Source organism: Plectrocnemia conspersa, unplaced genomic scaffold (assembly GCF_051122295.1).
Source record: "Plectrocnemia conspersa isolate PC_06_02 unplaced genomic scaffold, ASM5112229v1 ptg000006l, whole genome shotgun sequence".
Taxonomy (NCBI): domain Eukaryota; kingdom Metazoa; phylum Arthropoda; class Insecta; order Trichoptera; family Polycentropodidae; genus Plectrocnemia; species Plectrocnemia conspersa.
Window position 1 is genome coordinate 2,560,308 of NW_028277170.1, and position 27,220 is coordinate 2,587,527.

Below are 27,220 nucleotides of genomic sequence, written 5' to 3' on the forward strand. Positions count from 1 at the left end.
TATTTTTTTAATACCGGTATTATTCCAATCCTTACTCACTCATTAGAAGACAGCAGCGAAATTTCCGAATAAAATTATATATGTATTTCATATAATGTATGTATGTTTATGAATATATTGTATACATATGTATGTATGTATAGGCATTTAATTTAATAATACCCCCACAGTGACTCTATGTTTTTTTATATAGACAGCGAATCCGCATTTGTACGAATGCTTTTAAACACTTTCAGATCATCACATTATAATATATATTCTGAGCTTTCAATTGAAAGGAATAGATCACGAAATAATTGCGCATCATAGCTAAAAGTGAATCTATTACCACATTTATAATATCAATGATGCTATAGTATTGAACGATTTGCTCAATAGTCAGTATCGTAAATTTCGCGCGTTGAACTTCCCTGAACTACAATACTTGAAATAGAAGCAATTTATATATTACATTTTAGCTATATTGCATCCATCTCTCATTTCAACTCTGACTTATTGTTGTACTGTTTTGTATGCTCAGACTTCTAGTAAACTTGAGGTCTTGTAAATGTCATGTTAGACATAAACTAGCTTATTAGCAAACTCTGAATAGTCTTCGACGTGCGAATAGGAAGAAGTTCGGGTTTATTCAGCGAGTTGAAAATTGAAAAGTGATTAATCTGCTTTAAATGAAAAGGCACTAATGCAACGCGTGCAAGCTCATACTGTATACATGTCTGTCTGCCTGTATACAATAAACAAAGTATCGCACCCAAGGGACGTTGCATTCGTTGCTCAGCTGAAAGGACTCCCCCTACAGTAGCTGATGTACGCTCTCCTTGATTCAACCATACATGTAATGAAAGTGAAACGAGTGGTGGTAGCAACAAGTGTGTGTGTGTGTGTTGCGTGTTGCGTGCGTGTATGGCTGTCTGGTGCGCGAAATAAAAATGAAGCGGTTACGAGCGAGGGGTAATGGAAATGGACGCTCGTGTTGGGATTTGAGCATTATGGACACGCTTTTTGATGACGCTCTCGGATTAGTTGCTAATGTCGACGTTCAAGTAACACGTGTTTTATGTGAAACGTACTAAATCCAATATGATGTTATTGATTTTGCAATAAATTTAAAACATATAAACGAAATACGCTGTATCAATATCGCATTAGATTTTCATTCTCGAAAATTTACCTTTAAACTCTGTATACAGAATTAAACCAATTTGCCTCAAAACCACTACTTCATAAGCCTAAAAAGCATTACTTCCGCAAATTTGATTTGGTAATCAAAATTAGCATTGGCGCTTTGTCACACGTTGATACAATAATTATATAGAAAGTTCGGTCAAAGTTAACTTCTAGGCCTCTCTCTTAATAAAGACGCATTATCCTCGCAGGATACATATACACATAGGTGTAATATATATACGTGTATATAAATGTATCTGTATACACACAACTTGGGCTAAATTGAATTAATTGAAAAACAAATTAGAACCGTGGGTCCTCTTCCGTGCAAGTAACTTTGCTGTTAGACTAGTGAATGTATTTTAATGATGGAAGTTATAACTACACTAGTGTATCGTCTCTTAAATAATCAACGCAGTTAACTTAAAAAGATAATAATTAAAATATATTTTAATTAACATTAAATCTATTCTTTTTTTATGAAAAAAAAAATATTTTTAAATCGAAGGATTGACAGGAATAATCAGGAAGTCCTTGATTTATTTCAAATACATATGCTGTTCAAGTATTGAATTTTAAGAAAAATTAATTTGACAGTAATATGCATAGTTAAATATTTTTTAATATATATTATTTTTAAAACCACTGATTTAATTGATTGAAATATTCGACATAAACTTTTGCTTAAAACTATACATTTTAATAAAATTAAATTAGTGTTACAAAAATAAATATAAGCTTTTATTAAATGCCTCAATATGTTTTAAATGAAATGGTTTATTTTTATTAATTTATAAACCAAAAATTAAATTTATAAATATTTTAATACATCAATGATTTAAAGTGTAAAATTTCTAGCTCCATATTAATATGCATTCGATTAAAGGTACATTTTCACTTAAAAGTGCAGTTAAAAATTTACGCTTTAAGCCATCGATATGTTAAATCATACTAATATTTAAATAATAGTAATTAAGTAAAAATTTAATTATATGCTACTTTCAAATGATCCAAAATAAATAAATATGAAAACATACAAATCTAATTTTTAAAGAAACACTGATTAGATTCTCAATATTTTTTAATCAAAAAAAAATGTTACTTAACAAAACAATGTAAATACAAATCTAATGTCTAATTGTTAAGGTTTGAGAAGCACTGTTTTAAAAATATATTAAGCGTGTCATTAAGGTACATTTGATTAAAAATATAATTATTTTAATAATAAAATGTATTTAATAAATAATTCCAGACTACTTTTAAACGCGCAATGATTATGTAACATTTTAAAAAAAAACACTAATTTTTTCATATATCAATGATTTAAATATATTAACTACATTATTTTCTATAAAATGATATTTTTTATTTAACCTAAATAATATATTTTAAGATTTATCAAATAAATTATAGACTACTTTTAAATGCCCTTAAGTGATTTATAAATCAATTATTTTAAATTTGAAGACATAATTTTCCCTGAAAAATAACACTGAATATTTTTTCATATATTATATCAGTGATTTTAATAAATTAACTACACTTTTTTTAATAATATAATTTTTTTATTTAAATTTAATAATCTATATTTGGTTTATTAATAAATGCTATTAAAGATTTATTAACAAATTCTTTTCATTTTTAAAACAATATTTTGTTATTATATAAATTTAACTGAAATTCATATTTTAATGAAACTTAAAATCTTTAGTTGTATTTTAATAAAAATTAAACAGATTTTAATCAACGGTACATAATAGTTTTATTGCGATCGTAGTACCAATTTTTTTTTAAGGAATATGTTTTTACCAATATTTTCTAGTGTCAATTTTAAGGCAAAATTGTATCAAAAATAAACGTTTAATTATTTACGCAACATCAAAGTTTGATTTAGATCGCAATTACGTTATTTTTAAAACACTGTTTTTACCAATATTTGACAGCTTAATACCTCTTTATACTAACTTGAATGGCTTAAAAAAAATAGTTTAATTGTAATCAATAGTTTTTCACGTTGAAAACACGCTTAAATTAACACTTCATTAAAGTTTGATTTAGATCGTAATAAATTTTTTTTAATTATTATGTTGTTATCAATATTTGATTGTCACATTGAAGGCAAATCCAATACCTCTTTATATTATACTAACTTAGAACCTGAAAATAGTCATTTATTTCGAAATAAAAAATTTTCATGGCAAAAAACAGATTTTAATTATCGGTACATTCAAATTTGATTTTGATCAATATTTTCTAGTGTCATATTTAAGGCAAATCCAATACCTATCTATAGTAACTTTAAACCTAGAAATGGTTTTAAAATTTTAATTTAATTCAAATGAAAAGTTTTTCACGTCAAACACAGATTTTAATTTTCGCTACATTAAAGTTTGTTTTAGATCTAATTAACATTTTTTTTATCGCTAGTATTACTTTTATGCAAATCCAATACTTTTCGGTACAAACCTAAAAGAGGTTCAAAATTTTTATTTTTATTTAAATCAAACGCTTTTTAAGTTTAGAACAGATTATAATTAACGCTACATCAAAGTTTGATGAAAATCGTAGTAACATTTATTTTAATAAATATGTTATTACCAATATTTGATAGTGCCACATTTTAGGCAAATATAATACTATTTATTATAAATTAATTACAGACAAAACTCTACTATATTCCAATCACATTTCCAGTTTCAGTATATTTTTTTTGCAATGATGATACGAACCATATAACTAAAAAAAATCTGAGATTTTTCGTTTATTAGAATAATTTAATATAAAAAATTAAATCAAAGTTAGATTTATTTTAAAATATCCATATTATGAATCTGTTGCTTCATAAACGTTGCGTTCGGTCAGATTTGGCATACTTTCGGTCCTCCCCCATAAGTTTTTCGCTAGTTGGCTCTTTTTCGTCCCAAGGGACCATCTATGTGTATAACGCTAAGGGTATATGTGTATGTGTGCTTAGGGGTGACTCATAGTGGAAATGACGACCCGTTGGTTTAATTGAATTCGGGACAAAACAACCAGGGACCGAAACGCCCATTTGGCAAAAACCAGCCGATTTTAATTAAGAATTATGTGGATGTTATCATACAAACTATTTTGAAAGCAAAGTCGGATTTGTCTTGCTTCGTAAATTTCAGATTGTGTTATTAAATATAAACATAGAATCTTTGTTGCAAAAAAATATTAATCAGATTCATTCTATCTGGCAAATAGTGCAAATTTATGGAATCGTTAGTTATCAAAATTGATAATAATAATAATATGAATTTTCGAATATATTTTTAATTGGTGCACTTTATTACTTTACCTTTGCGTGTACATATATGTGATTTTATTATTACGTTTCCGAAATGACTTTCAACTTTTATAATAGCCAATAAAATACTTAATTGAAGTAGTTTTATTTTTATGTTACTTATATGCAAAATTTCAATAATGGTGTATATATTAAGCTATTTACATTCAAGCACGCTTTTTTATATAGAATAATAATAAAAAATGCACGCATATAAACACAAGAAACTTCTTCGTTATACTCCATTCCCTATTATCCTTTATTGTGTAAGTTATAAGCTCATTTCATTCTGCCTTAGATATAGCATTATTTAGATAACTCGTTCGAATTGATCACTATTCCAACCAGCTCGCGATGATCAATATCTTATCGTGGGAATAAGGGTTGGTTGCGGGTTGCACCCTCATACATTTCGATGCTCGAGGCGTGAGACACGTCTCGCAGCCGCAGCGCGAGAGAGAAGAGGAGAGAGATACGCTTGAGATATGTGTAAATAATACCGAGTCCTCATTCATTCCGAGCGCTCGGGTGTGGGACGTCCCGGGACGGGATGCGGGACTCTTCGACCTCTGTGTGCTTATTCATAACGCGCGTGTATGTGAGACAAGAGCGGATTTATATAGACTTTAAAATATATATGTGTGTGTGCACACTACGAGGTAAGCATTTGCCTTTCTGATTATTTGCTCTTTTCTGCTGCTGTGAATTTGTTGTTTAGCTTTTGATTGCTCAAATGCCTCATCAGTTATCGTTGATGTTGTTTTTTGGCGAACGAGCCGCGTAATAAAGGTGGAATGTGCCGAGAATGCGTTAAAACGGCGCGCGTACACATTTATTTTCTAAATAACTCTGACAAATAACACAGTAGATCATTAGCTATTACATATATATAATAAGTAAGTATCACAAAACAATAATTAGCTATTAAAGTTTAATATATAAACTTATTTTTTCATTTTTATGCAAATTATCCATTCAAAAGAAATGTCTCATAAAAATCGAATGCTTATGAAAATTCAAAATATTATTTCAGATTTTTAATTAAATGCTTTACATTAAATTTAATAATAACAATTTTTATGTATTTAATCATTTTTAAATTCATTAAAACCGAAGCTATAAATTATTAAGAATAGTCTTTTCCTAAGAACTTATATTTTAATTGCCGCATGGATATAACCTGCGTACGCTACAGCTTCCACTTTTAAATTAAAAAACACGCACACTAAACCAGATACTTTGATATTATATATTATTTTTTATTTAATTTGTGCAAAATTAGTTAAAATATTTACATTTATAGCAAAATGCATTGATTCAATTATCGTGCAAGTTAACTTTTAAAAAAATATTTGAGATTTTTTTGTTAAAAATATACGAAATACAGTCAAAAAACTATATTTGGTTTTTATTGATAACATTCTCGAAAATGTTATCAATAAAAACCAAAAAAGGTACCTCTTCTAATTACATCATTTACAATTGACGAACTAGATATTAATGATAAAATAAAGTATCTTATGTAGCGTACGCTGCCCTATGCGTGACAATGGGGTAAATATATACAATTAAAACTGTGTAAGTCAATCAGACATGGCACATACCTACAATGCAGTATTAAAATCTGAGATTCTATGAAGTCAATATTATTAATTATAAGCTATGTTGTGCATTACAATTTATAATTAATAAATGACACTTTACAGCTATGACAAACTTTGAATAGTTGCGCATTTTTATAAATAAAAATATAGGTATGCTGCCGTGGCTCGAACCTGCGGCCTCTGGGTTACTAATCAAGACGATTTTGGGATCTAGATTAAATTCAATCTAAATTCTTTCATCACTTTCCAATGGTCAAGTTTTTGTGCAATATAAAAAAGCTGGATTTCAATCCAAGATTGTAATTTTAGTAGACTTCGTAAGGTTTGTTCTAAGTTAACTAAAAAAATGACGGACGTCGATTGCTCGGATGATTTAACTCGGTTATTCTCGAGTTGTTTGAGCGATCGTTAAATCAAGAACACTTTTGATGAGCAGCCAGCAGATTTATCTGTCTTTTAAAATATAACCAATACAGAAGAGCAAACATCTGATATTTTAACTGTATTAATATATAAGTGGTAGTAGCATCAGTTTTAAAATCAGATTGATTTTTGCAGTTTTCTGATTAATATTATATTTTTTTAAATCGATTATTATTTTATTTATTAAGTTTTTAATTCAACTTAAAATAATATATGAAATGGATACAATATATAAATTAATATTAAAAATAAATTTAAGCATTTGAATGTGTATATGTGTGAGCATTCGTGACCATGACCCAAACATTGCGGTTAAAACGTTGGTGTGCCAAATCGCGGCCGGGCTTATGTGTGCGCATTATTATCTATACGCTATACGCTTAGCATTATACAATTAATGGTACATGATGTATGTGTGTAACGTTGGCAAACTTAGGTATTCCAGGACAAACACAATGAATCAGTAGATCGTGAACTTGCATACACAAGAGCGATGAATTGTTTAATCTATCAATATGCGCGAAACTTTGATTAGCAGAAATCCCGAAGCAAACAAGAATTTTGCAGTGTTTGTTACACTCGCATAATAAGCCTATGGCGTAATCGCACCTGCGAGAATAAGTGCGATTTAAAACGAAAATCCCACACGGTTTAATTAGCAGCGAGCGAAATAAACAACAATGCTGATTACATCTCGCCGGGTGAATTGGGGGTAGAGAACGGAATTACGTTTATCCTGACCGGCATTATGGCACCGACGCATTTGCCCTCGGGAGATTATATCGGGGGAGAGAAGAAACAGCAATGAACGTACTGGCATTAAGTTGCCACATTCGAGGGCCAAATCGAAATTGAATCGTCGGCGATACGATCCGGGACGGACCAATTATTGCGAGGGATTAAAAAATGGTATAAAATACATGTACAGGTTGAGTCATATAAAATCCGATTTAGTATGAAAGTATATGTATAATAGTTTTCCTAATAAAACTCTTTGATATATTGCTTCTTCCAAAACACTGCCAAAAGTTTTTTAAAGCGAGATGTTATTTTTATTTCTGTATCTGTATATTTTCTATGATGATTTACTTTTTATATGTCAGTATCAGTATATAAGAAACATTTTTTCACACAGAAGTGAGTCAGTTTCAATATTTGCCAACCAGTCCAGAGGAGCATGCTTAAAGATACTACAAGACAAATCTTTTTTTGCATATGTTTGTATATGTAATCTAATCAAAATAGGACACACAAATCGGTTTCCATATCTATGCGACGTTAATACACCTTCGATGTATGTATACATTCGGTACAGAGGATATTCTCTGCCAGATACAAACAGGCGTTTAATAGGAATCTGCAGTAGTGCTAAATAAACAAATCGCGGGTCGTAACAACCGCCGATGCATACGTGGGTTAATTTGGAGTCGAGCGGGTTAATCGAATCTTTACTCGGACCCTGTGCACCAGAGAATCCCTGCGACCCACGTACGAACTAATTGAAAATGCAAATTTCAACATTGTTTGATTTGAGGCGTAAACGCTGCGGTCGACAGTGTGCACGTGCGTTTGAAACATCTGCTGCAAGGGCCAATTTCGCAAATGTAATTGATTTACTCGAAATATCATTTAACTTGTAGCAAATTCAAAATGAATTGTAACATAATTCTTTTGATTAAGTTTATTATCGCATGCTCCACATGTAGGTTTATGTATGAAGAGACACTATCGTCGTTGTTCGACGACGAAAAATAATATTTATTTTTTTATGTATTAAAAACGTTTTACAATTTAAAATGCTTATACTGTAAGCATTATTAAACAACAAACAATAAAACAGTGGTAATAAAAAAAATGTAAGAGAATCATAGACATAATTTTCAGTTACTAACGAGCAACCGAAGTTGTTCGTTGAATCAGAATCGCACACAATAATTTGAAGACTTGCACAAAAGTTAAACATTAGTATTAAGCCACTTAAAACATCTTTAAAATCAAAATATTTTGACAAATAGGTACCGCAGGAATTGAATGAAATAAAAAAATCGCTAATATAAAGTTTATCTTGCGCTTATTTTAAGCAAAAAAACGATCCATTTCTTAATTGTAATATAAACTGTAATAAAAACTAAATCTTACAATTTTGAACCAAATTAAATACCTTAAAAGTTAAAAATGCCGAACAAATGAATAAAATATAAGTCGCCGCTACAAAGTTTTTTCTACGGATAAAAACGATCCATTTCTCAATCGTATTGTAAGGTGCAATAAAAAAAAGACCAAAATATTAAATTTAACAGTTTAAAACCACCTCAATCAACTATAAAACTTTTAAATTCTGACAAATGGGTACCGCAAGAATTGAATTAGATAAAAATCGCTATTATGAAGTTTACTATGCGCTTATTTGACGCAAAAAAAAAGCAATAAAAACAAAATTATTTAATTCTGAAACACTTGAAATAACTTGAAATGGGTACCGCAAGAATTAAATAAAATAAAAACACGGATATTTCACGGATAAAATGATCCATTTCTCAATCGTATTGTAAGATGCAATAGAAGATTCAAAAAATTAACCTTACAGTTTAGAACCACTTAATTAAACTATGAAAATTAGAGTCTGACAAATAGGTACCGCTGGAATTGAATAAGGAGAAAAATATATCGCTAATATTAAGTTTGTCATGCGCTTATTTTACGCAAAAAAATAAAACCCACTTCATTGTAATATAAAGAGCAATAAAAACTTAGTCTAATAATTCTAAAGCACGTGAAATTACTTGTGAAATTTTAAATGCTTGACAAATGGGTACTGCAAGAATTTTTTGTGCTTATTCTATGGATAAAAACAATCCATTTCTTAATCGTATTGTGAGGTTTAATAAAAACTAGACAAAAATAATAAATCTTACAATTTAGAACCACTAATATCAACTACGAAAATTTAAAAAATCTGACATATCGCTAATAAAAAGTTTTTTATGCGCTTATTTTACGCAAAAAATTCGATCTATTTCATTATTGTAATATAAAGATAAAAAAATCTCATCTTTTGAACCACTTGAAATAATTTAAGAAATTTAAAATTTTTGCCATATGGGTACCGCAAGAATTGAATAAGAAGAAAAATTTGCCAATACAAATTTTGTCCTTATGTTATTTGACGGGGAAAAAACGATATATTTTTTGGTATTATAATCCGCAATAAAAAAATAATCAAAGCCAATAATCTTTTTATTTATAATCACTTAAAACAACTAAGAAGATGTAAATCGCTTGATAAATATACCGAAAAAATAGAATGAAGAGCAAAAAATCGCTATTATGATGTTTGTTATTCGCTTATTTCGCGTAAAAAATCAATCAATTTTTCAATTGTACTATACAATGCCATCAAAATTAAATCTATCAACTCTGACCCACTTGAAATAACTTAACAAATTTTAAATGCTTGACAAATGGGTACCGCAAGAACTGAATAAAAAATAAATAGTCGACGTTACAAATTTTGTTATGCGCTTATTTTAATAAAAAAAAACAATCCGCCTATAAATCATTTTTCATCATGTGATAAAAAATTTAATTATTTACGAAGTGGTACCCTAAATTTAGCGATTCTAAAATTATGACAGAAAAAATGTATTGGCTGTTTGTTTGTCCTGATGAAACTATTAAAACTAAAAATATCGTAGATGCATCAATATATGTTACTCTGTTCCTAGCAATGATCTATCAAAAAAGTTGTAATAAATCTATCTATTTAGCAAAAAGCAATCTGCATAACGGTTAAACAAAAACTGAAATTACACGAAAAGAAATTATGTTGTATGTTTGGTGGTCTGCGCATTATATAATCAACTAATAATTTATAAATCCTGACTAAACCATTACAGAAAAGAGTTATTATCAAAAAATATCACATTTAACTTAGAAAAGCAATAAAAAATCGGACGCTTTTTACGCAATTTTTATGATATAGAGTGAAATTTCATTATAGCGAAGCTCACGGACCGAATAAAAGTTTTGTTACACTCAAAATTCGTTATATTGAATGCAAGGAAGATAATATATTTTTTTTTATTTTTAATTATCATATTACTACAGCATCAAAACACCCTCTCACAAGATTGATAGATCGTTTTTTGTCTATTTTTAATGATACGTATGAGTAATAAGTAGCACAAATAAATGTATAAGTTTGTAATTTTACATGACATTTATTTTTTGTGCAACTATTCAACTACATGTGAGTAATTAAGTGGTATAGCTTTACACAGTACAACATCGCCGGGCGATTCCCAGAAGGGGATCACAAGTAGTGCAAATTGCACCAGATTTGCACCGATGAATTTAGACAGGTAACAATGGTGAAATTAACAGGGCAGTGTACGGTGTTCGTATGCCTTAACCGCTTGATGGATGAATCGCTCGTTAAATGTTTCAATAGATTAATTACCCGGCGGTGACATTGACCAAAATTAACTATGTAATTTGTTATCCTGTGAAAGTTTGATTACATTTAGAAACTGTATTTTAAACTATCATATTAATTTGTATTAATCATTTAATAGAGCACTTTATCTAATAGAAAAAATACTTTTCATGAACAATTTTTTGATAAATGTGCATGTAAAGCGAATAAGAACAGTAAAGACTCGCACGAGGCAATGTAATTTATTGAAATATCATTGATCTTAATAAAATCTAAATATTAAATAAAAGACCACTAACTGGGTATCTTCCCCTCCCCCCCCCACCACCTGAAAAATCTAAAATGTCGCCCCTGATTCTTAATCATAAATTGTTTGGTTATCCCTCAAAAATAATTAAAAAAACTTTGCCACAAATTATATTCAACTACAATAGTTAGTTAGATCTAACTTGTGTTTTTTATCAAAAATCTTATGAAACATTTTTTACTATATAATATTTAATTTGCACAAATATTAAAGGGCAGTGGCTTACAATCATTATCTTTTTTATAACGAAGATGCTTGAATGACCAACTAAACGATCAAAAGTATTTGAATGACCAACAAATTTTTGCGATTTTGTATTACTTGAACCGGCCGGCGGTTTTATCTTTACTGTGGTGATCTAAAAACCCGCTATCAATAAGAATAAATTACGCATAGGAATCGGCAGAATGTAAACGATTTGGGGTATTTTTACTATCAATAATCCGAAAAGGTTTTTTTCATATTGTTTTTGTAGAGTAGCAACAGCTGCTATAGACAATTGTCTCACGATTATTTTTGACAGCCGAAACGGCCCTAATTTTTTTATTAAAACAGTTGTAAAATATCAACTTTGAGCTAAGCTCGAAATTTCAACTGGCAATTTAAAAGAAATTATACAATCGAAGAAACCAGATAATAATGTCATTATTTAAATATTTGAAAAATTTAGAATCTGTCACAAGTCAAAAAAAGTATGACTTCTTTCGTTATTCTTTAAAAGCAGAAATATATAAAATGCGGGGAAGAAATATTTGCAGATTATTTAATGGCTCGATGAATTTTGAGGACCCTCGCGACTTCATTTAATCATTATAATCTATTGTAGAAATTTTAAATTAATTATTGGCGCAACAATTAGTGAAAGAAATTTATTTTAGCCTTACAGAGAATAGTAGGAAAAGAACCAACATCTTACGGATTAATGGAGAAAGAATTCAAAACATTTGAATCTACAGGTAAGAGAACAAATAATTTACAGTGCCTTGTTGTCCATTAAACACACATTAACACATAATGATTGGAATTTTCCAGAGCCGAATTTTTTTAACAAAAAAAAGAACGAAAATATTTTATTACACTTAAGATGGCATGTGTTTTATAAATGATTATTTTAAGAATAATATGAAATAATGTATCTGCAATACATTACTGTATTACATACATTTTTTTCATTCATCAAAATTTCTCGGAAAATTAAAACAGGTATTTAAAATGCTTTACCCTCTCAATTATTTTTTAAAATAAAATTATATTCCCTATATGACGATCTTTGAATATCGTCAATTGTTTCAGTAAATATTTCCATGTCATCAGCATAACGAATATTATTATTTTAACATATAAATTAAAAATTGTAAGAGAAAATATACATCTCTCTCTGACACCTTTTTTGAGATTTAATTATCTCAAAATCGTAATAATAAATAAAACACATTCATCAGCAAAAAAACGCTTTAAAAATTCATTGTAATTCCATTACCATCCTGTGTGTACATACACATATCTGTGTGTATGTGTGTCTTCGCCGCCAATTCCAAACTAATAATAATATAATCGTCGCCGGTTTCCGTGTTAGCATGCCGTTTCACGTGAAATATCGTCACGCTCGCTCTGGGTCACCCCGTAATTACGGCCGTTGCTTAATTTCTTCGATCGTAACGTAGACAATTCCAACAAAAGGGCTCTACGTTATAGTTATAGAGAGAGAGAGAGAGAGAGAAAGCGAGAGAAGGGTAGGGAATAGGCCTGTTGAAAAAAGTTTTTCAGCAGCCGCTCCGTGGTCACCAGTACTCAAAACTCCTACCCTTTTTCCACTAAATGTATAAATGATAAAATTGCTATTAAACGTGAACTTAATATATAATATATCAAGAATATATTTTAGATAACAAGCATTAATCTAAAAAAAATGCTTATAGATATGAATTTTCATCCAACGTTAACTGCTGGTGGTGGTATTTAGCTTTGTTATCTCACTAATTTTGCCATCGGTTATACAGTTTCAGTCGCTATTGTTATGCATTCAAAGCTATTTTGTTATTTAAGTTAGCCGCTTTGCAGGCGTTGAATCGTCCATGCGTGATAAACGTCCGGCACACCAGAGGCATCGTATTTATATAGTTTTTCGACTTATATAGCAAGCAGTTAAGTAGATAAGCCCCCATCTCGCCCACAAACTTGTATCCACGGTATCTTTGCTATTTTTTAGCACGGAGCGATTTCAATTACTTGAAAAGCAACCATGCCGACCACAGCGCCGTGGAGTACTCCGACACATTCGAAAGCGATTTAGCACACGTCTGACTGCTAAGTCGGATTAGCGGTTGCGAATTGCTCCAGATGCACAAACTGATTTATCTCGCTCGGTTATTGTGTAACGTCTAGCTGCTTGTGCTCCCCCCGCTTCTGCTAACTCGTAACTCCAACTCATCCCTCTCTCGGCGCTGTTTGACATTTTGAATTATACGCGAAACGGATCGAGATCGAAGCATACACCCCATTTTCGGCGCAATATGAGCGTGTATCCCAGATGTGGGGTTGGGGCTGGGTACAGGTGCTGTAGCGGTAATTACCGCTCGCCCGCTTGCGCACAGTTTCAATAAAAGAGGGTTCTATTGAATTTCACTAAATCAGTCGAGGCATAGAGGTCATATTTTTATCTATACATATATTAAGAACTATCTGTCTCACTTGGTTTTGCTTTATATAATTCGTTCAAAGCAGTGTTTCTCAGCGTTTTTTGCCCATGCCCCACCAAAGCATCTCGAAAATCTTATAATGAATCTTTTTAATTCAAACAAATTCTATCTTTCTTGATCCGGTATTTTATCTCTAGCGTGTTGTCATAATCTTCGTCAAGAGTGCATCTTAAAAATATATAATTTCTAGTGATATTTGGCTAGTCGAATTAAAATTTTGCGCAATATTTTTCGTCTTTTGCTTAGTCGTTTCCTTCTTCTAGTTCTTGGTCTTCAGTACTGTCTATCAAAGAAACTAAGCGCTCAGATATTTAGTGCAGTTTTAATAAATTAAAAACAGGGCGTTCTTCTGGGTCTGATTTCATTCCTGATTTCATTTTGAAGGGTTGCGAAGTCAGTCTCGCTGCTCCTCTAAAACTTATTTTTGAACTAATTCTTAAGATATAATTATTTTATGATCTATGAAAATACACAAAAGTCACCCCTATTCATAAAAAAGTTACAAATTGTTTATAAAGAACTATAGACTAGTCGCTCCTGCTAAATTGTTTGAAATAATTATGCATATATGTCTTCATCACTTTAGGCAAATTATGTTGGATCAACAGCATGGGTTTCGTCCCACCCGTTCCACTGTTACTAATCTTCTGTCTTTCACCAAAACGGTGACAAAATCTCTCGATGCGGGATTCAAGTAGACGTCGTATATACAGATTTTGAGAAGGCCTTTGAAAAGCTTTGTCATGGGTTATTATTAAAATAATTTTCAAACCTCGGTTGCTCGGATGATTTAACTCGGTTATTCTCAAGTTATTTGAGCGATCGTTGACAGTTTGTAACCTATGGCGGCCTATTGTGAAAAAATATTTCACCCCTTCAGGGGTGCTTCAAGGGTATAACCTGAGCCCTCTGCTTTTTATGTTATTTAATAATGACAATGCAAGTTTTCTTCTGTACGCAGATGATTTAAAATTGTATAAATACATTCGATCTGTTGTGGACTTCTCTCTACAGGGTGACTTAGACTCTATGAAGATGGGCTTCCGCTAATTGTCTGTCCTTTAGTGTCGGAAAGTGCCATAATGTGTCATTTTCTCGATCCCGTTTTTTCATTTCTTTAAATGACTGCAGGGTAATTTATTTATTTAACAATCCAGCAATTTTTAAGTAATTCCAGTTGTTGGTTCCAGAACGAGATTCACGATCGCATCCTCTTTTGATGTCCGTTGGAGCTAGGACGTGGCCTAGGCCGTGGCTATCCGATCCTTAATACGGTGACATTGCACATTGTTTAATGTCAGCAACGAGGAGCTGGTCCAGTTCATATTATTTCATTTTTATATTTCATGATTTTTTTTGTTTGCTTCATTCTATGTATTATTTCATATTTAAAACCAATTTTATTTTATTATTTGCCTTAAATTATTAAACACTGATTATAAACATTAAGCGAAAAAACTGATGCTACGACCTTTCTTATCTAGTAATAAAGATTTATTGGATCAATTGCTGAAAAAAATTAACGATTACACAATTACATTTTATGGTGAATTATAAATACATAAATTTAATAATAAATGGAATAGATTAACAATTAAGTCTACTTCTACAGAAATATGTATTATAAAATGTAGATGTAAGCTATTGTACATGCATTATTTTTAAGCACAAAAACATGCATATACGGCATATTGAAACATGCGTAAAATTAAAAATAAACAATTCTACATATTTGTTACATATTATATTACTGCTTAAATTGGGTTATACTAAAAATAAAATTATTATTTATTTAAAAAAAGAGATACAGACGCGTGAAGAGAATAACTGGTGACTTACTAAAATGTCGCTGGCGTTTAAAGAGTTAATTATTGACTTGCCAAAATGCTATTGCAGACTTTCTAACAGACCAGCACCATAGCTCTTGTCTTTTACCAACCACCCCCATTAAAGACTCCACCTCATTTGAGGCATCCTCCAGAGAGGACCTAGATGACAGACTCTCGAGTTGCCTCCACGGAGTGAGGCCCTACCTAAAGGGTCAGCCAAGAATACGAGTTTTTAAATTCCTCGGACTGCATCGATTATTTTATATCTATATGAACACTTGTTACAGAGTACCCGAAGACAGATTCCAGGTGTCGGATGCGTAATTTAATATTAATTATATCCTAGCAAGTGTTGTAAGTGCAGCGAAATGGCGGTGGCTTAAATATGTACAAGAGATATTCGAATTTATATATGTAGATAGGTATGCGAACGAAGAAGGTACGGGAATAACAAGGGGCCGGACGTTACAAGGGTAACGGGCGAGTAATGGGCCGGCACTCGGGATTATAATTTTGTGCTAAAGCGAGCCCGAACCGACTAAATGCGGGGACCGAACCTTGTTAACTTACAAATAGCTTTTGTACACCCGACGTTGGCGCAGAGCTCAGAGAATATCGGACTGGATGATATGATTATTACGCACACCTACACAAGCAACGACAATAGTTTGCGAAATTCGCAGTGGATGGCGCGATAAATTGCGGAAAAGTCGCGCTGAGGCGTCAAAGTGACAACTAGAACAACCCAAATCGGTCCAATGTAAAACAATAGACTTCCATGGTTGATGAACCACTGTGGTTATGTTATTAAAAAACAGATTATTAAAAGTGTCGATAATCAAAATCTCATGTTAGACTGTCCCTATCTACTATATGATAAGTTACTATTTATTTTTAAAATTTAAATAATTAACTTTAAAAGTGAAATAAATTAGCATTCTGCGGTCTAAAAATATTATTTAAATGCATACTAATTCAAACCAAAACTAATTTAGTATTAATGAATAAAAACCACCTAACTTAAATATGTTTATACTCGTAATATAAATTAAATAAATAATATAATTAAATATTTTCTTGAATATATTAAATTTAAATTTACATTTCAACTAGCAGAAAAAATATCATTAAGCAAAATAAATCAAATCTATGATGAAAGATATTAAGATTCAAGGTTTAAAATTACTAAAAACAAGATTTTTTAGATCGCAGTCTCTCGCTAGACAACTATTATTGTTATGTTATTTTTTTATAGCTAACTGTCCCTATCTTATAACTCATTTAATTATAATTTATTTGTCATCATACTTTTATTTATAATACATTTAAGAAATAAATGTATTTCTGCATTTATTTTAATGATCATTATTTCAGTTTTTTGCTTTGGAACACGCTCTGCGTATAACTGAAAATATTATAAAAAACTTTCTATTAATGTTTTTTAATATACATATGTATGTAAGTCAGTAAAAAGACACTTATTTCTTGAGAATATTTTTAAAACTAATATGAAAATATCGGTATTTTGTTCAATGACAATTTTAATTTAAGATTTTAAGGCATAATAATTATTATTGTAAGCGAACGCATGATTAATCCTAATCAATTAAACAAAACTTTTATATTATAAAAACTCCTCGGAGTACAATTGTGCGTCCAAGGCAAAAAGCTTGCCGAACAACATATTATATATTTTTATGTTTATTTTAAAATTTATATTTATATTACAATTTACTGAATTCGTGCATTATATTTTTAAATTTTGAGACCTCCCAGAATACGTTTGTACGTGCTTCAAAGCAAAAAACTCGTAAAATTATTTTGATGTTCATTTTAGTAATTAATTTTTATCCATACTAACATTTTCATTTATTGTTCTATTTGTAGTCTAATTAAGTTCAATGACAAGGTAAAACATACTGCAATAAAGACCACGATTCGGTCTGTCTAAAGAGCAATAATTTTCGATTCTCAGATCGCAAATCGAACTGTCGTCGCATAATCTACGAATGCGACCCTAGCAGTCGTTAGCAGGAGAACGGTCCCGCGGGCATCTATCGGTCGATCCAGGGTGGGACTGAGGGGGGGGCAAGTCGGCTCGCGGCCAAAGCCCAAAGTGGCGCCAGACAGTCCGGCACTGTTCACCGTTCAAATATATTATTTATGCTATGTGTGCACTTGTTCCATTACTCATAATTCAATTCCCCGACAATCTGAGATTTCCAAGATTTTTATTTTATTTTATCAAAAAAAATATATTTTTAACCAAATTTTAACATGTCAATATAGTAAAGACATACAAGTAACCCAAAAACGTGTCGATGTGACTTAAACTATTCATATCCCAGTAATAAATTAAATATTTGTCTAAAATATCATTGCCAAAAGTTAGTTGCATTACATCGAAATATATATCACACTTAGTGATTATACAAGGCACACAATGCCTTTATTAAGTTAATTTCTAATAATCATAAAATAAGATAAAAATTTAAACGAGCTAAGTTGTAATATTACTAGTAACTTAAACTTAAAATAAATGTCATCATATAAACGTAACATTTAGTTACGTAAACATATGTTTTGATGATAATCGAAAGCTGGTATTTTTTTAAGCAAAAACCCACTTGTAAAATCTGTTTAAATGCAGATTATAAACACGAAAAATTCTTATTTTCTACTGTATTAAAATCTATCAGATCTTATACTTGTCAAAATAAACATAAATTTATTATGCTTTATAATGCATATGTATGTTACATCCAAGGGTCCATATAAACCAAACATTCAATCGCGTCTCTAGAATGAGGTGTCTATTGAACAAATGAAATGAGTTCGAGTCATAATAATTTTCACTTCGCTGATGGAATTGCCGTGGTATTTTAAATGGCAAAACCTCTCTACTGATTGGTTTCAGAACATCATGAATATTTTTATTTATGTGTAATAATTTCCACGACGCTCTAATTTAATTTGAACTGCTAATCCTTCGAGAATTCCGGCAGAAGTGCAGTGGCATCTGCATATCATAAATTATTATCAAACTGATTGTCGGCAATGTCTATGTTTGCAAAATTTAATTTACTTTAAAATGATACTAGCACGTTTTTAATAATAACATTTTAAATCTGGCTTATGAATTAATTTTAAAATAATCAAATAATGCATTGCATTAAAACTAAAATGTATTAAAACTGCCTATTTTTTTATGATAACATTAAAAATATAAATGATCTTGAGTTACTTACTAAAATGCTAAATCACAACTTAAATTTAATTTATTGTTAAGCAAAAAAAATATTTCAATAATCAATTTTAAATAAAAAGTTAATCACTTAAAATAAACTTGAAATTTTTAAATTCTTGACAAATTGGGCACCGCAAGAACAAAATGAAAAAGAAAAACTCAGAGTTAAAACTTTTTCTGCGCTAATTCGATAGATAAACCGATCCATTTTTAATTGTATTGTAATGTACGATAATATTGAAGCAGTTTATAACTATCTAAAACAACCAAAAAAATTAAAAAGACAAAAAAAATGGGTACCGCACGAATTTAATAAAAAAAATCACAGTTAAATCTGCGCTTATTTTACGTAAAATATCTTAATTCTTTTATAAGATGCAAAAAAGTATATATAACAGTTTCGAATAAAAATCTTAATAAATGAGTACCGCACGAATTTAATAAAAATTTAGTAAAATCGCGGAAATACAAATGTTGCTCTGCACTTATTTTACGAAAAAGTGCAATAAATTAACGATTTCCTAACCTCTTGAAAAAAATTCTAAAATTTAAAATGTTTGACAAATAGGTACCACAAAAAAATTAAACTCTTACTTTTTAATAAAATGATCTACTTTTTTATTGTATTGTAACGGGCGATAAAACTTATACTAAAATTAATAATGAAGCAAGTAAGAACTATCTTAAACAACCAGAAAAATACAAATGACAGAAAAAAGGGTACCGCACGAATTTAATAAAAGAAAAAAATCACCGTTAAATCTGCCATTGTATTACGTAAAAAAATATGCATTTCTCGATTTTATTATAAGGTGCAAAAAATTAAATCAAGCAGTTTAAAATCACTCAAAATATTAATAAAATAAAAGGCTTAACAAATGAATACCGCACGAATTTAATAAAAATAAGTAAAATCGTTTTTGCGCTTATATTACGAAAAACTGCATTGACGTCCCAATTTAAAGTTCAATCAATCTAAAAGTTCTGAACTACTCAAAACAACTTGTAAACTTTGAAATGTTCAACAATTAGGTACCATAAAAAAACTCTTATTTTTTAAATAAAATGATATATATTTTAATTGTAATGTAACGTGCGATAAAACTTATAATAAAATAAAAAATTAAAAAGTTTAGAAGTATCTCAAACAACCATAAAAATTAATAAGACTAAAAAAATGGGTACCGCACGAATCTAATAAAAAGCAAAAACAAAAACTTCCCTTATTTTACAGCTAAAAAATATCAATATATGTAAATCTGTTCCTAGCAATGGTCAATCGAAAGGTCTAGTTATTATGTACGACAAGGCTTGAATTTAGTTATATATATATATTTTATTATCATATTGTATTTGTTCCGCGTTGATTTTAAGAAAAATATTAATCATTTTGTCCAAAATTAATAATGGAACACTTAAAACAACTAGAAAATATAAAATACTTTGCAAATGAGTACCGCAAGATGTTGATGAAAAGTAAAAAAATCGCTACTTTAAATTTTTTATGCACATTTTTATGCGATAAAATATATATTGTAACGTGCAATAAGATTTAGATTATTTATAACAGTAAGAAGTGATTATCTCAAATAAACAAAATTGTATCCCCAAATTTTGCGATTTTAAAATTACCCAAAAAAATTAGATCGGCGTTTAGTATGATTTTGTATGATGATATGACAAAATGTAGTATTTTTAATTCTGATGAAACTATTACAGATCAAAAATATTTTCAATGCACCAATAAATGTGACATCTGTTCCTAGCAATGGTCAATCTACCTAATTATCTTGTACAATAAGGTTCGAATTAAATTTACAATTCTTACTAGATATCTATTATTACAGAGTATTAGTTAGTCAAGTTACTTAATAACTTCTTACAGGGTAGGTATTTTAAGTTAATTTCCAGATAAAGATAAAAAAGATAATTTTTTTAAATAAATTAATATCCTCAAAAACAAGAATAAAAAATATGATTAAGCTTCGAGCATAACATTTATGAAAGCCGTTACCCCTACCACCGAAACTATCATTAAGTGCATTGCATCACTGCATTGCACCAAGGCGTTCATGGTGTGCATTTTCGTGCGTTGTACATCCACTCACACCCCACGGATGGAACATCCCCTGCCGCGTTTTTGGACCACTGCCAATTTTACAAAGCTTCTATGTACATACAAACAGAGCACGTACACATCCACAAAACTTCCTGTTCCACACATATACACTCAAACTAGGTTAAATCTAATATTTTATTTATTTATTTTTCTAAATTATAAAAATAATAGAAAATGCTTATGTTGTTTATTTGAGCAACGCGCGGGCAACAAGTTGCTTGTTGCTCGGAATTGTTCAACAGTTACATCATAATCAACCGGTTGATTGATCAACTGTTGCAAAATGGCAGCAACAGTTCTCTATGGCGGCGGCGGCAACAAGCTAAAAACTTTGCGAGTCGATATTTTTACTCAAGAAATTGTTCTGAGATAATTTCTGGGTTTCATGCGAAACGGTCGTTTCAAATGCTCTGAATAACATACATAAGTCATAGATATTTTATATATTATTTGCAATTATCATATTTTGCTAAAAATGTATTTCAAATGATGCAAAGTTTTTTTCCCTACAGCTATTCTATTAAAACATGTACTACATTTTGCCATTATCAGTTTTTTCTATTGCTAATAACAAACGCATTATATGTGAATTACTTTCATAAATGTACAATAAAATGGATTTTCAACATAAAAATAAAATACAAGTATTTTCTCAAAGACGTAGATCGAATCTTACCTTTGTAGCAAATCTTGCCGTGCAGTGTATTGAAAAAATACATGTACCTTACCATATATTTTATTTTTATCTGAAAGCGTATTTTAATTGCAAAATCGGCAAAGGTGTTACGCGACAATACAGTAAAAGTATCGAGCGGCTTTCGTTTTATATGTCATACAACATATATTCTAACAATTAATAGCTCTTATATTTAGCAACTAAATGTGTTACTAAGTAACCATATATACATATAATAATTTCCGATAATCGCTTTATTAAAATCAGCCTTTGTGCACAATAGAGAGATTAATTCGAAATGCGAGTGTTTGAAATTCGTTATACTCCTGTTTCAAATCTTAAACGCTCTACAATCGGTAGGTTATAAATGTCAATCATCTGATTTTACCTGAGTAATGTAATTATTAATATAAAGCATATTATTTCGGTTTACATGTTTCGCTGATTTAATATTAGAAAATAGTACAAATTAAATTTTTATGTTGTATGCATTGATGCAAGCAATATATATATATTGAAAATATTCTAGATACTAATCAGTGTTTCATATTGAAGATTATTAAATGAATAAATTAAAATATATTTGAATGGCAATCAAATATCGATACCATTATACGCTATGGATTGACGAATTTATTAAAACCGCAGAAATATCAAGGACTTGAAATAAAGGTCAAATTTTTGAGCGGAGAGATTCTACTGCGGAAAGAGAATAATTGTATTTTCAATTGTCTGTGTTTTTTTACCATTTTTACCATGAGGTAAAGTAATAAGTTTGTACATAAGTAATATTCATAATCTTGTTTTATCAAAAAACTATATGCTAAACATTAAAAGTAATATCAATTCTAATAAAATTTATATCATTTATTTTAGCTCAAAAAATATATCTCTAATACAATTCTAATACTTTTATATAATAGTATATTTTTTAATTAGCATTTCATATCGATTTTTTATTACATACCATTAGTGCGCAATTTTTGAATCCTTTTTTATCTTAAGAAACCGTAAAGATGAGCTTTTTTGTGTATGTTTTAAAATGGATTCGCAACATTAAAGATACATAATAAATCTATTAAAGACTGAATTATATAAAAGGCTTAGGTTTGTATGTACATATTTAATTATTCAAAAATATTGAAAAATATATTTATCGTGTATTAGTAGTTTTAAAATATAAACATACAAAATTGCAAAATAAATGTTTGATTACAGCTATCATGCAGAAGAATATTATCTAATTAATCGTAACAAAAGTTATGTTTATCAATAGCTTAAAATAATTATCAAACTTTATCTGACATAATAAGAGAAAATTAACAATTTTTTGATCCAAAATGTTTTTATTTTGTCAATAGTAAAAAATTGCCAACTTAACGATTAATATCTGTTTATTTTCGATTTTTTTTTTTTAATTATTGCGCAATTTCTGTATATTTTAAATATAAATAAATCATAAAGATTAGCTTTTTTTGTATGTTTTTTAAAATGGATTCGGAAAATTTAATATACATAATAAATATATATGTTTTATATATGCTTATGTTTTTATATATATATATAAATATTTTTATTAAACTATATCGGAAAATTGTGTATTTTTTAAGTAGTTAAAAAATAAATGCTTGACTGCAGCTAAAATAATTTCGATTTTATCAAATATATTTTTAAATTTATATCATGCAGGGATATATTTATTTAATTAGCATTAATAATATTTATGTTAAGCAAATTGTTGTCGGACTTTTATTTTGGCAATAAAAATCGAATTGCATCTTCACGTTTAATATTTGAATATTTTTTAATTATTTTTTTTAAAATATATATATACTAATATTGCTCTATTTATATTTTAATAAATCGTGAAGCTGAGCTTTTTATATATTTTTAAAAATGAATTTGTAACATTAATTATTTACAATCAAAAATGACTTATTTATTTTTTTATAGAGAAAAAATATAGATTTTTCTTATATAAAAGGCTTAGGTTTGTATCTTTATTATTTATGACAAGGGTTTGTTAATCAATCAATAATGTAAGAAATGATTTTAGTTATGTATTTTTCAAGTAGTTACCAAAAAATAAGTTATCAAAATTGCACAATAAATGTTTGACTGCAGATAAAATAATTTCGATTTAAAATTTATATCATGCAAGAGAATGATTATTTAATTAGCAATGATAATATTTGTGTTAAGCAAATTGTTTGAAACTATTGTCAGACTGTATCTGTCAATATTATAAAAAAAAATACAGTTTTCTGATTGAAAATATTTTAATTTTGTCAATTGCTAATAGGAACAAAATCGAATTGCAACTTTACGTTTATTAATTGTTTTTTTTAATATATACGAAAAATACGCAATTTCTAGATTTATTCATATTTTAATAAATCATAAGGATGACCTTTTCCACATATTTTTAATATGGATTTGCAACATTAAATATACATATAAAAAAATTATATTGAAAACGTGGACGGATATTTTTTCTATTTTAGGAATGTTTTTACTGAGAAAAATATACATTTTACGTACAAATAAATTTTATAAAAATGTGACTTTTGTATTTTTTTTAAGATGAATTTGCAACAATAAATATACATATTGAAGACGAAGACGGTTATTTTTTCTATTTTAAGAATATTTTTACTGAAAAGAAATATACATATATTACATATAACTAAATTTTAATTACATCAAAGACTTAGATTTGTATGTATATATTTATTTGATCAATAATATTAGAAAAAAACTTAATTGTGTATTTTTCGAGTACTTTAAAAAAATAAACATACAAAATTGCATAATAAATGTTTGGCTGTATAATATACATAAATATTTTAAAGTTTACATCATGCAGGAGAATTTTTATTTAATTAGAATAAACAATATTTTTGTTAAGCAAATAGCTTAAAACAATCTGTAAAAATTATAAAACCGATAGAATTTTCCGATTGATAATGCTTATATTTTACGTTTTATTTATTTTTTTATACATACAATTATTGCACAATTTTTGGATCTTTTTATATTTCAAGAAATCATTAAGATGAGCTTTTTATGTATTTTTTAAGATGGATTAGCAGCATTAAAAATACATGTTTTTACTGAGAAGTAATATTGTATATACATATATTAGGTACAACTAAATTTTATTTATATAAAAAGCTTAGTTTTGTATGTTTATATTTATTCAATCAATATATTGGAAAAGAGCCTAATTGTGTATTTTACAATTAGCTTAAAAAAATAAACATACCAAATTGCATAATAAATGCTGTAGCTAAAATAATTGCGATTTTATTGAAAATATTTTAAAATTTATATCATGCAGAAGAATAATTATTCAATTCAAAATTAACAATATTTATGTTAAGTAAATAGCTTAAAACAATTATCGGAAATTTGTAAAAATTATTTTTAAAAATGCAATTTTTATATTGATAATGCTTATACTTTACGTTTTATATTTAATTTTTTTAATATTTTTTTAAATATATACAATCATTGCAAAATCTCTGGATCTTTTTATATTTTAAGAAATCATTAAAATAAGTTTTTTGTATATTTTTAAGATTGATTCGCAACATAATCAAAAATTATGTTAAAGACATTGACAATTTTTTTCCTATTACAAGAATAATTTTAGTGAGAAAAAACATATTCATATATTTCTTACAACTAAAGTTAAATTAGTATATAAAAGTTTAATGTTTGTATGAATATATTTAATTAATGGAAAACATCTTAATTTTATATTTTTTTAGATAATTTCATACAAATAATAAGACAAAATACAATATTTCATGCAGAACTATTTATATGTTAATTTCACAAAATAAATATATAAGACATCCAAAAAAAATATTCTAAGAACGTTTGTAAAAAAAGAATAATATATAGCGGGTGAAAGTGAACGTAATCATATAAAAGAGCCGAGTTTGTATGCATGCGCGGCGTGACGCGTGACGTCACGGCCATGTGGTCTGTGTTTTGCACTACAAAGTTGTACTCACCGTTGTAGAGCAGACTCGGCGGTGGATCTGCCGCTGCAGGCGAAGCGGGTCCCCACCTGGCTCTGCCGGAGCCCGATTCTCCGGCGACTTCCCCGGCGCCTACCACGTCCACTTCCTCCTCTTCTTCGTCGCCCGCCCGCTCCGGCCACGGGTAGGCCTTCCACTTCTTGGCCATCAGGCATCGCGGCATGGTGCTGTTCAGAGCATCGGGAAACTTTGGCTCTGTGCAGTTGCGAAAGTTTCGAGCGGAAGGGACAGACAGAGACAGACAGACAGACAGACAGAGACAGAGAGATACTGAAGAAATGATAAAGCGCAACCGAGCGGGCACGTCCCCTATGCGGCTTTGAGCACCCTCGCCCCCGGCGGCCGCTTTTATAGAGCTCGCAAGGGGCGGGTGCGCGCGCATCAGTGGTGCCGCCCCCTTTTCCCCCTCCGCGCATCGATTGATCCCGCTCCAATTGTTGCATTCCTTAAATAAATTGTTTTCCTTTTGCCGACTTTTACTTTGATTCCCGCGCGGTGCCGTTTCGGCGCTGCGCCCCTGCCCCGCGCCTCACTGACGTCACGAACCCCTACCAACTTTCGCAATTAGCGTACGCTTTGGTAAACAAAGTTTTGCCGCAAATCTCAAGGCATATCTTTTCGCAGAGTAGATGCAGTCGCGCGCGCTTTCCAAAACTTCAAAAGCGTGACTTGTTTTCACTATTTCACTTCGCACGCTTTTATGCCACTTAAAACATATTTATTAACTTAACAATTAACACTTAGAACTGAAACATTTTTCTTTTCACTAAAAAAAACAGTTGAAGACAAAAAAATATATTTTTAAATAAATCATCATTTGTTTGCTTAAAAAATACACTTTTTTCTTTACTATGGAAAGAATTAATATTATAAAAAAATATTGAATCTGAAAAAATTTTAAATCTAATATATTAAAAGCATATTAAAAATTAAAAAATAACTAATTAAATAATTAATAAATCTAATTATATTAAGCAGCCCCCTTATGTTTTCTGAATAGTTCTCCTTTTAATTATACAGTATCATACATAAAAAATGCATCACTTTTTTAAATCGTAAAAAATAAGATATTTCCGTCATCGTTTGCTGGAATTCTCAGACTTTTTTATGTTAATTTAGATGTAAGTCCCATTGTTTTCTAGTAGTTACCTTGTCAGTCAACTGGCAGCTTTCGTAGAGAAAATATTTTTTAAATTATAATGCCGAATCGCTCGCATTTAAGTGAAAATCAATAACTTGGGTTATCGGCAATGGGGCTATAACTAATCTACGGTTCGAAGACTTGAAAAAAAACATCGGAACAGGTTAGTGTGTATATAAAAATCACCTCATCTGGTACAGATCAGCTGATACGT

The 27,220-nt window shown here is 29.4% G+C and overlaps 1 protein-coding gene across 1 annotated transcript in view; it reads right to left on the reverse strand.

The window, feature by feature from the left end:
- The window catches only part of scrt (scratch), a 39,206-nt gene extending 13,108 nt beyond the window's left edge, over nt 1-26,098 (reverse strand). The window contains exon 1 of the mRNA XM_088187687.1: nt 25,839-26,098. Coding sequence (XP_088043813.1) covers nt 25,839-26,028 — 190 coding nt within the window. The 5' untranslated portion in view covers nt 26,029-26,098. The remainder of the gene's footprint in view (nt 1-25,838) is intronic.
- Between the last annotated feature and the right edge of the window lie 1,122 nt (nt 26,099-27,220).